This window comes from Falco biarmicus, chromosome 5 (genome assembly GCF_023638135.1).
Source record: "Falco biarmicus isolate bFalBia1 chromosome 5, bFalBia1.pri, whole genome shotgun sequence".
Taxonomy (NCBI): Eukaryota; Metazoa; Chordata; class Aves; order Falconiformes; family Falconidae; genus Falco; species Falco biarmicus.
Genome location: NC_079292.1, coordinates 47629172 through 47641766, shown reverse-complemented (window position 1 = coordinate 47641766; position 12595 = coordinate 47629172). Strand labels below are relative to the sequence as shown.

Below are 12595 nucleotides of genomic sequence, written 5' to 3'. Positions count from 1 at the left end.
GAGCAGGGGGGCTGGTTCCGTCCCACTGGGGGCCCTCAGCACTGCGTGCTTTGGTCTGCGGTATTGGATATGACTGATCCTGTAGTACAGCCTCTGATCACAGAGCTTGGGTAGAGGAAGATCCAAGCAGCTTAGTGGAACTGAAAAGTACACAGAAATAGTGTCAGAGGCAGTTCTCAGATTCTTTTTGAGTGGTTGAGATCCTCAAGCGCTGAGAAAAACTGCAGAACTCACCCGAGCCTCATCTATTAGTCTCTTGGTGTTAAGGTGGCCTTGGAGCTGCTACTGCAGCGTGGGCAAAGGCCCCCATTTAAGCTGATCTTCTGGCTAAGCAATTTCTGCTTCAACAATGTTTCTTGACCGGGTGAGGCTTGCTCTTCCTCACCCAACATTCCCAGAGAAAGAGAAGGTTCATGATGAGTAGAACTCAGCCTTGATCTCAGATTTAGTTAATCTTAAATGCTAGTGTCAGAGGTAGACCACCACTTTCACAAGGATACTTCTCTCATTTTAGGCAACAGGTATTAAATGTGCTAGGGATGTATGACCTCCTGTTGCAAAAGGAAGCAAGAAACAACCACATGTCCATATTACTTGTCAGTGAGGCATATGCCTCAAGATAGTAAAACATTTAACCCACCCTTAGATGGAGCTATGGAGTATGATTCAGGTAACATATATGAAGTATCTAGACCCATTTCTAATAAGGAAAGGAAAAGCAGTAGAGACCATGCTCCCACAGGGAGGGGCACTGGATTTGACAAACTCAAATTTAAAAAATAATCGTACGAGACTGGTTGGAAAAGAGAACTACATAGCCCCAAAAGCTAACAATAATAAAAAAAATTAGACATGAACACAAGTTAAGAGGCATCTAGAATGCCTGCACTGCTGTGTACTGAGTATGAAAGAGAGAGGGTAGTGTGAAAAAGCTTTAACTTCCGAGACCAGAAAAACCAGGACAATGCTGTGTTTGAATGCCTGCAGTATACACGTCTCTCTTAGTAATTCCACTGTATCCACAAAGCAGTCAGTACTGACCCTTTGCTGGGTTTGATCAACTGCATCAACATATCAGAATATTTTAAAGTGTGAACTTCCTCTACTTTCCCTGCACTTGTAATGGTGTCCAGTGTTTAATCCAACAAGAAACAACTCGTAATGGTGTCCAGTGTTTAATCCAACAAGAAACAACTCTCTCTTCAAAACAACAGGAAGAACCAAGTTTGATTAGAACGGTCTTGTTTCCATGGAAACACTGGCCTTTTCAGGAGGTTTGATCATGTATTTTCTATTTGATCAGTGAGAAAGAACTAGCAGCAAAACACAACTCAGAGAGGAAGGTTAATTTATTTGTCTAAAACACCAAACTAAGTTGAGATACCTTAGTTCAGTCAAAGCTTCTTCAGTTTCTTCACAAGCCTGGACTTCATAAGCAAATATTCCAAGTTCATCTATCTACAAAAATAGGATGGGCAATTCTTGACTTTCTTCAGACACCAAGTTAATTTACAAGTCCTTGAAGATCAGATGGAAAATAGGAAGCGATCCTATATTCCTTAATACACACTCCACCATGTTTCCCAAGTGCACTGGAAAGGAGGAATATTAGCCTTCTTTGGAAAGCTGCACGGGAAGGCTTATTGCCATCTCTTGGAGACAGGGTATGCATTTACATCACCATGACTGCCATGGTACAGAATCCTTGGCTGCTACTTTTATACGCCATGACCAATTATCTGAGAGTTGTAGTCCGCTGTCTCCATTCGCAAAATATATGGGATGATGCTATCAATCTGAACATTTCCAATTAGTCCGGCAAAGAATAGCTCTTCAGTGATGGCAGCACTCATCAGCCTAAGAGCAGGCAATCGAAGAAGAAGTCTAGACAGTCTGGAAAGTAAGTTTGGTAAAAGGTGTTACTTGTGGTCACAGATTTTTGTGTTATTCACAATCACGTTATCAGTAAGAGAAGAGACAAAATTAACAAGGGACAACAGTGGTCAAAATTCGCTATACCTAGTTCGTGAAAGGCTTAAGTATTTAAATCAGCAGAGTATTAAATTTATGTTCAGTCATGTCTTCAACAGTACCAAAAATGTGAACATGCCTGTCAATTTCATGGACTTTATAATGTTTGGACTTAGACTAAAAAAGGAAATACTTCAAGCAGGTGCAATTCAAAATGAAAACATTTAAAAGTATTTATTTCCACTATTTCACTTCGGAAATTAACAATGAATAAGTGGATAAATAATACTCACAATATGTACGAGTACATGCATAACATTTCAAGTGCTCTAAAGGTAATTTCTTACCTTTAAGGAGGTAAAAACAAAATGTACATATTTATTACAAGAAATACTGTACAAATCAGTATCACTGATGCTCTGAAAAAAGAATCAATCAAGTAAGCATGTAAGTTTACAGACCTGTAAGTATCATCTGGGTATACTTTTGTTACATAGTCTTGGAACTCCATGTAAGCCTTTTCTTGAAATTTCTCAATCTGCACAACGTTTTCCAGACCTGGGTGATCTGAAAAAAAAAACCAAAACCCCCAAACCCCCCACTCTACATTGTTATACCTGTTCTATATAAGATGCACTAAAATCCATACAGAATATCTAACTAAGCATAGAGAAATCATTATTTAGTAGCTGCAGGAACTTCACAGTTTTAGTGGAGGACACTGCTTTACCTCCTCATATTTATTTTCTTCTGTGTTTATGTTTTACTTAGTTTTTTATAAATACAACCAAACATTTTAAAGAGTTGAAATAAATGCCGTGCTTGCAATGCTTACAGCATTTTGATGATACAGCTCTGTTCTCTGTGTAGCTGTAGAACAGCATTGTTTCAATATACTGACATTTATTGGACTATTGCATACACAAATAGCATTTGGGTGGAAAGGACAAAATGAAGACCAGTGGAAAAAGCAGACTAAAAGCCTACGAACCATTTGTTTCCAAAACCTGCAGAAGATATGTAGCAGATCATTATTTTTTAACTGTTTAGTACAATGTTTTCAAATGTGCTAAACATAATTTTTAGCAGTGATTTAAGCAAGTTGAAATCTAAACATTGCTAAAATGAAAGGATGTTAACCTAACTGTCAAGTCACATTTAGAAATTACTACTTAATAATTCTGAACACTTTACATAATCTGTAATTTTTATTATCCATCTATCTTAATGTAAATATTTTGCTGTCATAGGTAGCATGAAAAATCATGTAGATTTTACTTTTCAGAAATGGGATCATAAATATCATAAATAAGCTGCCAAGTTATGTCAGATAAAAGATTATTTCCAACAGTCACTCCTCCTCTCCAAATATATGGCCTTCTGTCAACAAAACCAGGAGGTTTTGGTCTAGCTTTGCAGATACAGAAGCTTTCAGAGCAATTTAGCAGTTATGTGATACAATGGACTCTCCTTAACGCATCATTTCAGAGACAAATGTTTTGTCCTATGTATTAATTCAGTAATTCTGAAAGCATTTCAAATTCATGCAGAGGACAAGACGATAGTAAGTTTCTCAAGAAGCAACACATTTTCAACAGCTGTTGATATGCAATATGTATGGCTTCATGATGCTTCTTTTACAGCAATGTCAGAAACACAGCTAGAAGTCAACTTCTGAAAACAGTACTTTGAAGACCACTGCTAGTAACAAGCGCCATTTATAAAGATGCAAAGCCTTCTAGGCACTCCCCTTACACTCAACTCTTTGCCCAAGGCTGTCTTGTGACAAGCAGCTGCCCTGGCAGATATTTTCAGTAACTGTCAAGTCTCCAGCTATGGAAGACAGCCTACTAAAGCACATGTTCTTACCTTAGGACTCTGCTGCATGTGCAGCCCAGCCCCATCCTATAGTACAGCAGTAAAATCCTTGAAGTTGGAATTTCTGGCCTGTGAATCATCGCCAGAAAATCCCTTCTGTTCAAGGTACTGAATGTGACTTTCAGGTATATGGCTCATAGGATCAAGAATATTGACAACACACTGCCATTAAAGCAGCTACACCTCATTAGGAATGTGATCCTGAAAGCATGTGAGATAAAAGAAAATTCATCTCAATCATGTGACTAGATATAGTCTTTTCCAAAGGTATTTTTCCTTCTACCTTTTGTGTTGTCAAATCTAATCAGAAGGGGGGAAATACTAAACAAATACATAAAGATTGCTTTGCAAGTGTAAGGTTCCTAGAGAAGTATTTTCTGATGTCTGCCAGGACTGACTTCGTCAGAATGGCCAACAGATTCTGTCATAAATGCTAGCAGACACTGTGCCAGAAAAATGGGCTTGAGGTGTTCTTCCATCATTTTGTTTCTTTCCTGGAGCAACTTGTACCAGTTCTGAGTACAGGTCCGCCATGAAAGGACTATTTTGGGGTAAGGAACTATTTTGGGGTAAAGGAGTACCTAAACGAGAGTATCTCCTGCAAGCATTATCTACTAAAATTAAACAAGCGGACACCATCCCACCCTCCACTTACAGAAAGTCTCTGCCTGTTCTGAAATAACAGTGAAAAGTCTGGGCAACAATTCAGTCCTCAGCAGAAAATAAAAATTGCAAACATTTTCAAGCGCTCTTAAATATTGCAATTAAACTTATGCTTGGTACTTCTTACCAGAACACCGAAATCATTCCTGTCTTTCAGTGGACTGTAGAAACATTCAACACATAAAACCATGAAAGATTCTATTAGTCATGAGGACTGACAGCAGGATTATGTCTATAGTGAAAATACTCAGGATCCAATTTTCCTTGGTAATCCACAAAAAAAAGAGAGTATCACTAGAATATCCTCTGGAATTTACCATCTTTCCTGAAGGGTTCTGACACTACTTATACTGCCTCTTACGCAAGAACGTCTTTCTTCTCAGAAGTCTTCCATTAATGCAGTATTAAAAAAGAAAAGGGGAGAGGAGAGCAAAAGAGCCATGGAAGGTATGCAGGGTTTTGTTGTGCGCTTAAGATTAACACCAGGAATTCCTGCTGAAGCTGGCACTTCTACTGGGAGACACAGATACTCCTTGTAGATACTACATACGGAAATGATCCTGTAAATACGAGGGAAACTGCAAAGCAAGAGCCTCACAATTCTTTTACATCTCAATCTCTGTATTTCTCTATCTCTCTACCTAAGAAAACCCACTTAAGATTTACATTTTGGAAGTGTCCAAGTTCCAGATTTTTTCACCTCAACTAATTTTTCAGTGAAAGGGTGAACTGCAACCGAATGGAAAAAGAAACAACATCTCAGATCTAATAAATGTACAGAACCAAATACCCAGTTCTCCATATCCTACGCTACTGATGGGGGGCAGGTCACCAAGATTCAGACAGCTTTTTAAAATTTGCTCTTATCTTTTTTTATGGAACACTGGCGTCTAAAAAAGGCAGAGCAACGATGATTAAGGAAGCTACTGATGCTTTTAAAACTTTCTAATGTAAAACGGAGTGACTGAAGATTTACTTTCTAAATGTGACAGTGAAAAATTTCTGAAGATACAGAAAGTACTTGAGGTTTATACATTTTTCTTTTATCAAAAGATTTGGTTTTGGTTTTGTATTAAATCCCTAAATTCTCAATGATGAATCTAAGAACTGAAGTAGAGTGATATAATATCTAAATGCCTTTAGTGAAGAGTTAATTGATAAATTAATTTTCAAAAGAAGAAAATTTTTTTTTTATTTTTCTACCATCCAGACGTGTGTTACATAATCTAACTACTCGGTCACTACCTACCATGACTACAGGACTCTTCTTCCTCCATATTAATGTCCCAGAAGGAAAAAAATTAATTGTTTTATCTTATCTTCACTGTCTAATGCAAGTCCATTAATGTTACTTAGAGTAAATTAGGCAAATACTGTTCGGAAGACAGAAATATAAGGGAATGTTTGTGGTGTTCATTCACCAGAAATGCAATGTGTAATATTTATTTTCAAAATACATATGTGAAGTGACGTGATAAGTTTCTGTAATTTTGCATGTGAGAATCAATGCCCAGAGATAGTCTCTCGTACATTAAACACCTAATTTCAATTTATCTCAGCTGGAAGTCAAAGAGTAACGCTTCTGAAAATTAAACTGCAGGTCCTCAGAAAAAGCACCCCAGAAAGGAGGCACAGAATTAAAAGCAATAAATAAGCAAAATTTTAAAAAACATCAATGGCAGAGACAAAAGTAAAGCTTATGTCTCCAAAGCAGTATTCAACCATTTACATTAAAGATTAACCCTCCTCTTCCTCCAGTCCTCATTTCACACCTTCCAAGATTCCCCAATAAGTGACGCTGTAATTCTATATATGATAGTAACTGCATAAAGTAAAACAGACAGAAGTTATATTACAAAATATACCATAGATTAATGTTTTACATTTGGAATAATTACATACCAGGACTGAAGAGGACGATTGCTTTCAAATATGCATATTCATATCCATCTAGGCAAAGCTTAACCATGCTGTTACAGAACTCTTGCAGTTTGAAGATATGCTCCATTACTAGTTTTCCTCTGTCTGTTGGCAGCTTATCTAAGTCAACACACACATAAATATAAAAACCCCAAGTCAATACACATGTGAAAAATGTGGTCATGCCACACTGTTAAAAATAATGATCGTAGTAGATTCAAACAGTGGGAAATTCACGTCATCTACAAACTCACACACTAGGTATGAATACTCTTGACACCAACAATTACGGACTATAACAATCTTTTTTTCCCCCTCACATTGTACAAGTAGGTCTCTTCCTGCCACTAAAGCTCCCAGTAATCAAGAGTGCACTAGAGCTTGATCAAGGAAGGGAAAGACTACTCGCAAGTAAAAAATACACTACTGCTACTGCAGATCTGCGCTCTACACCTCAGGGTCAGGTGCCATGAGGCACGTTAGTATGCAGTTTCATAGCTTATTTTAGTCAGTTAAAGACCGTGCCACTGCTGAAAAAGAAGGTGTTCTGTATATCCTTCCTGATGTGCACCTAGGGGACTGTGGCTGGTACAGAGCTGCTCCCCTTGGCTCAGCAATAGCTAAGCAGCCTGAAAATGCCATTCCCTCCACAAACCATCAAGCTACGGTCCGCAGGTTCCACAAACCTGTCATCTCTTGGAGATGCTGCAGCTGGCATACCATACAAATGCAAGGCAGTGGTTATAATTTTTTTATTTTTGCATACAGACTGAATTCCTAAATTAAATGGCAAAATATATATATATATTTGTAGCAACGATAAACCCATGATTAATTATTACCATCATACCCTTTTTGGTGAAGATGCCTAAAAATTAAGAGAGACCAAAGTAAAGTTCCCAAATTCCATCTGTATCCCTAAAGACATTCACAGATTTGTTAGTATCCTTAGCTGTTTTTACCTTTTTTTATCTTTAACTACTGTTATTTACAGGAGGATGTTGTGGATTTTTAACTCATGAAATCCTTCAGAAATAATTCTTTAATTCCCTCATCATAAAAGGAAAGGAAAAATGTATAGTCTGGTGGGCTGCTTTTCCACAGCTTACCAATCTGTTTTTGCATAACATTAACAACAGTGAATTTTCATACACGTAACAGCAAATAACCCAAAAATCTAGTTAAGCCTGAAAAAGCTAAGATTTTTGTATGTGCATCTAGCTTATTAAAAATGTGTTAAGACTACAAACAGATGGAGACTATACTGGTTTTGATTGGTTAGCTTTTAGTGCTGACAACCTTGTGAGTGTTCACAAGCACACAAAGAGGATTAGCTAGAAGACTCCCCTACCACTCAGAAGAACATTTCCTTCACTGTTAAGTAAATGAAAGAAAAGGCCAACTGACATCTCTTTCATCTGAATGAAAAATACGCACAAGATGCAGGGCATAGGATTAGTAAGGTACATAAGGAACAAAGTATGCTTAGTGAAGGTCTGTTGAAGACTTATGTGTAGTCTAAATCTAGTATAAAGAAGTAAAAAGCCAAGTTACGTGAAGGAAATATATCACCAAGTTGGCATTTGGCTGCTTTGTTTCACAGCTATGAACATCAAGGACAAGTGGGTCATTCTTTAATTTATACCCTCAATACAGAGGAATCATATTCACAGTACACTTGTGTTCTTCATGTTGATGCTGTCTGAAATATTCCTGATTTGAGTTTATGATATTAACGGAACAGCAGAACACTATTGGACACTACACAGGCCCACAATAAAAACAACCCCAGTAAATGTTAACCTGTATTAGATAAAAAAAGAAAAAAATAAAACTACCCATTAATTTGGGGGTAAGTACTAGCATAGCTGACTTCTACGAAATTGCTAAAAAATTCCATTCTGTGAACTGTATTGTCTAGTATTATTTTAGTATTCGATACTAACCATGGAATTCTATAAATAATAAATTTTTATTAACAACCAAAGGATAAGTAAGAAGCTCCTGCACAGTGCAAAACATAAAATCCATGAAGTAATTCCCCAAGTCTGGCAATATGCACAGTATACACCTTACCTTGCTGTAAACTGCCATGAAGGTGATTAACAAATGCACTTAATATAGTTGCCACATTCATAACTTGTGAACATTGTGCAAGACCAAGTGTAAAAAGTTCATTCCAGCAGGCTTTCACTAAAGATATGCTGTTATCCTGTCTATTAAAAAAATAAAACAATTTCACTTAATAAAACCAGCCATTTGCATTCACATGTTTTCTTTAATTTGAAGAACACTTCATAAAACATTATTCTAATTCAACCATTGCAATCAGTGCCAAAACGAAGCCCTGAATCAAAATTATTTTTATTTGCATGCTAGGATTAAAATACCTGGTTTAGAGTGACATTTAATTTTTGTTTTAATGATGATAGACTTCTATCACAAAAGCAAGCTGAAGTTACAGTAAATGACAACTGTTCAGGCATATTCCATCAAGCTAGTTTTCTTAGGATTTACACTGGGTTTTGAATAACATTTACATGCAAAAAAAATTTGCACTGTTCTTCTGTCGTGGATGGAGGACAGACTCAAAGGTGTTTTTATTTACTTAAAATTTGGCAGGTTGGTATTTTTTAATTAAAAATACAAGCAAAACGGAACAGGTGAGATCAAGTTCCTGAGCTTCCTGAATGCTGTTTTCTGTATCCCCTTCATGTTTGGAATAAGGTTTGAAATACAGACTTCGAAGTATAAATAGAAGTCACGAGGATTTCTTTGTTGTAAGAATTAGTCCTTAAATTAAGTTGCATGTGTAGTCAGTATTTTTTTTTTCAAATGCTGAAGCTTAAAATTAGGTACACCAATGCATATTCAGACACTCCCATATTAGTAACCTAACTTACAGTACTGCCAAGCATCTCTAACTTGTAGAGCTTAACAAGAGCTCAGTACCTTAAAAAACAGAAATCCTACCAGTGAGGAGTCAAAATTCAGGTACCATGTTTCACAGTTTTAGCCAGTAAATATAAATAATGGGAATTTAAAAGAAGCACAAGACCTATCAGAGAAGAAAAGCATATTAAAGCTAGGATTTCAACTACAAAAATACAATGGAATGGATTTTTACAAGGTGTAATCTTCAAGAACATTTCTGATGATTTACTGCAATGCTAATATGCCAAATAAAAGATTAATGTAGACTTGTCCTTGGATTGTAGAGAGTTTACCCAGGGCACTGTTTTTTACTATGATCAAGTGTTCGTTATAGTAGACACAATACTGTACATTCAGCTTCTACACATATTTGTCACATCCACTTTATCTCCTGTCAAAAGGACTATGCTAAGGAACAGTGAAAATAGGGTGCGCTGGCTACTCAGCTGGTATGGGTGTACATAAATGTATCATCTAGGGTGGTACCCTCATGGCTGATCAAACTTGGACCAGAACTGGCAGCCTCAAAAAGCTAAGAGGCTATAACCAACCTGATGAACGTTTGTTCATCTCTCTTGCCTACAAAGGTCCTCATGCAGGAAAATGAACTAAGCAATAATCTGGTATCACTAACTACATCAGTATGCCAAAGCCAACTATCTTGCTGCAGGAAAATGAACTAAGCAATAATCTGGTATCACTAACTACATCAGTATGCCAAAGCCAACTATCTTGCTGCAACTAAGGAAAATATTGCCTGAGGAGGGAACCACCTGGATACAATTATCTCTCTTCCTTACAAACCCATTACTATGGTTTTGTTTTGGCTTGTCAACTCATCTCAATTACTAGTACCATGAATTTATCTTCCTTTCAAAAGTGCGTTGAGTCACCCTTCTAGAAGTGAAAATCACAGTACATAATGTGCTCAAACTAAAAAAGCTGCGTTAATTTCAAATAAACCTCCACTTGAAAAAAGTTAGTATTTTAAGCTCTTCAAAAGGAAAACTGTATATTTATGTTAAATGGTGTTTAAATATACTGTCTTGACTGCGACTGTAAATGCTAAGACAGGTGAATATTAACACTTAAGACAGCCTTCTGCTCCATTTTATTTATTCAAACAGAAAAATATATTGGGAAGTAACATATTAAAAAATATGCTGATTTTCTATAAGCATATCTTGTTAAATCTTTTTGGAGATACTGCTCTTCTTTACATTTTGTCTTTAAAAAAACATTCCCATTTGTTGTTCTAACACTAACTTGCAGTGTCTCTGTCACATAAACCTTTAAAAAATGTATGATACAATGTACTATGATACTTTACTAAATATTTTGTTGAAATTCTGCAGTACAACAGTTTCTACAAAAATAAAACATATTTATTTGGTATTTTTTACCCTTGCTACTGTTCACAGAATTCTACTTTTTCCTTCTCCAAAACACAGCCTTCAATTACACACAATATAGTGTCTTTCCTTAAACAATGTAGAATCATTTGGCTTAAACATCTAAGTAAACACAAATGGTAATCACAGATCATCCTGCTTTCGACAGTCTTCTTGGAAAAGGGGACAGTCCTTTTTCTTCAAAAAAGGAACTCTCTTTTCTGCAGTCATACACTATTTTGATACTGAATTGAGGAAAAACACTGTAGATGAGAACAGACAATTATAATTTATACTCTATTTGTGTCACAGGTGATACAGTATCTTTATGTTTGATGTGCCTTCATAGAATTACTTCTGAAAATAACATAAATCACTTTTCCTTGTGCTGCTTTGAGATGTTTTCTCATGATGATCGGCAACGGACTACTACATTTAGCTTAAGAATTTTAAGTGATACACTGAATTCTGCTGGAAAAGCAGGATGTTATACCAGCTGTAGAAAGAGGAGTAAGAATTACTTTCTGGTTACAGCAACCCCTTGTTTTTGGAAAATCCTTTGAAATTAAACTACTTCACCCTGAATGCTTGCTGAACCTAGCTAACCATTTTCTTCAAGTAGGTTATTAAAGGCAAAATTATTACTACTAATTCACCTATAAAGATAACAGTATTGGGGGATCCAGAGAGGAGTGTATTTTGGTGACTGCCTGATAAGCAACCTAGTTTGGGATGTAGCTATTAAACAAAAATGATAGGAAGTCCTATTTACTAAAAATTTATTAAAGGAGTACCAGTGTGCATCAATCTACTACTCCTTTTTCCTTCAAAACCAAAGGTACCTGAATTGGACTGAAGTTGGGAGTAGTTTTGATTCAGAAAATTTACATTCATGATGAAGGCCTATAAAACAGTTTTATTAAGTAGATTTATATTTTAAAATGCCCCTGAAGAAGACAGTGAAAATAAAAAAGATAAAGTGTGTATTCGCAACATGAATGAATAGAGTAACTGAACACTTACCCTAAAGCTTGGAAAGATGGAATGGAACGTGCCCAGTGCATGGACAAGAAAAGCAACCTGGAGGCAGACTCGCAGATATAGTGAACATTAAGATATTCAGGCATAGGAGAAGGCATGGTGAGCTGGCAACCGAAAACACAAGGAAAAAAACCCCCTGCAAGTCAGTTATTTTACTTTCTTCATAGAAAACATGGTAAGCAAAAAAATCAGTCTTACAGTTTCTTTTAAGTGAAGAAGAAAAATTGTTTTTTCTAAATAACTATGACATAATCCTGAAATAAAATTGAATTACTGCCTTTTCTATTATTAGCCATACTGTTATACCCTATAGTAACCATAAAGCAACAAAAAAGGCAAAAAAACCTGAATCTTGGATAAATATTAATGTCTGAGACACCTGGAGATGGAAAATCCCAAATAAAACTCAACTTTTGAGACATTCTCTAAGAATAAAAGTTTTAGAAGAATCATTACAATTAGAATGAAGTTGCTTACATTTCTATATATAAAAATATATAAAATACACAAATGCAGAGGCATCATTACTTTCTAAAACTTCCCCAAGAGGAGTGGAATAAACAGCCTGAAAAATTAGAGTTACCACAGTTCCTGGGGAGAGTGTCCATATGTGAATTCTGTTTCACAAAACGTCTTTATTTGTACTTTCAATTAATGTTTTACAAATAAACACATAAAAAATCTTTTGATATGTTAGTAAAATGCCTAACATACAGCCGCTCCCAAGTCCTAAAAATATAATCAATATACATCAGAAAGGACCAGCTCTACCTTTCTCAACGTACATGAGTAAAACC

The 12595-nt window shown here is 36.1% G+C and overlaps 1 protein-coding gene across 5 annotated transcripts in view; it reads right to left on the bottom strand.

Annotated features, from left to right (window-relative positions):
* Window positions 1–1331: 1331 nt before the first annotated feature.
* The window catches only part of NR2C1 (nuclear receptor subfamily 2 group C member 1), a 44662-nt gene continuing 33398 nt past the window's right edge, over window positions 1332–12595 (bottom strand). For all 5 annotated transcript variants that reach the window (XM_056339271.1, XM_056339274.1, XM_056339270.1 and 2 more), the window contains 5 exons: window positions 11781–11902; window positions 8509–8648; window positions 6415–6552; window positions 2433–2538; window positions 1332–1893 (listed from right to left, as the gene is read on the bottom strand). In XM_056339271.1, coding sequence (XP_056195246.1) covers window positions 1719–1893; window positions 2433–2538; window positions 6415–6552; window positions 8509–8648; window positions 11781–11902 — 681 coding nt within the window. In that variant the 3' untranslated portion in view covers window positions 1332–1718. The remainder of the gene's footprint in view (window positions 1894–2432; window positions 2539–6414; window positions 6553–8508; window positions 8649–11780; window positions 11903–12595) is intronic.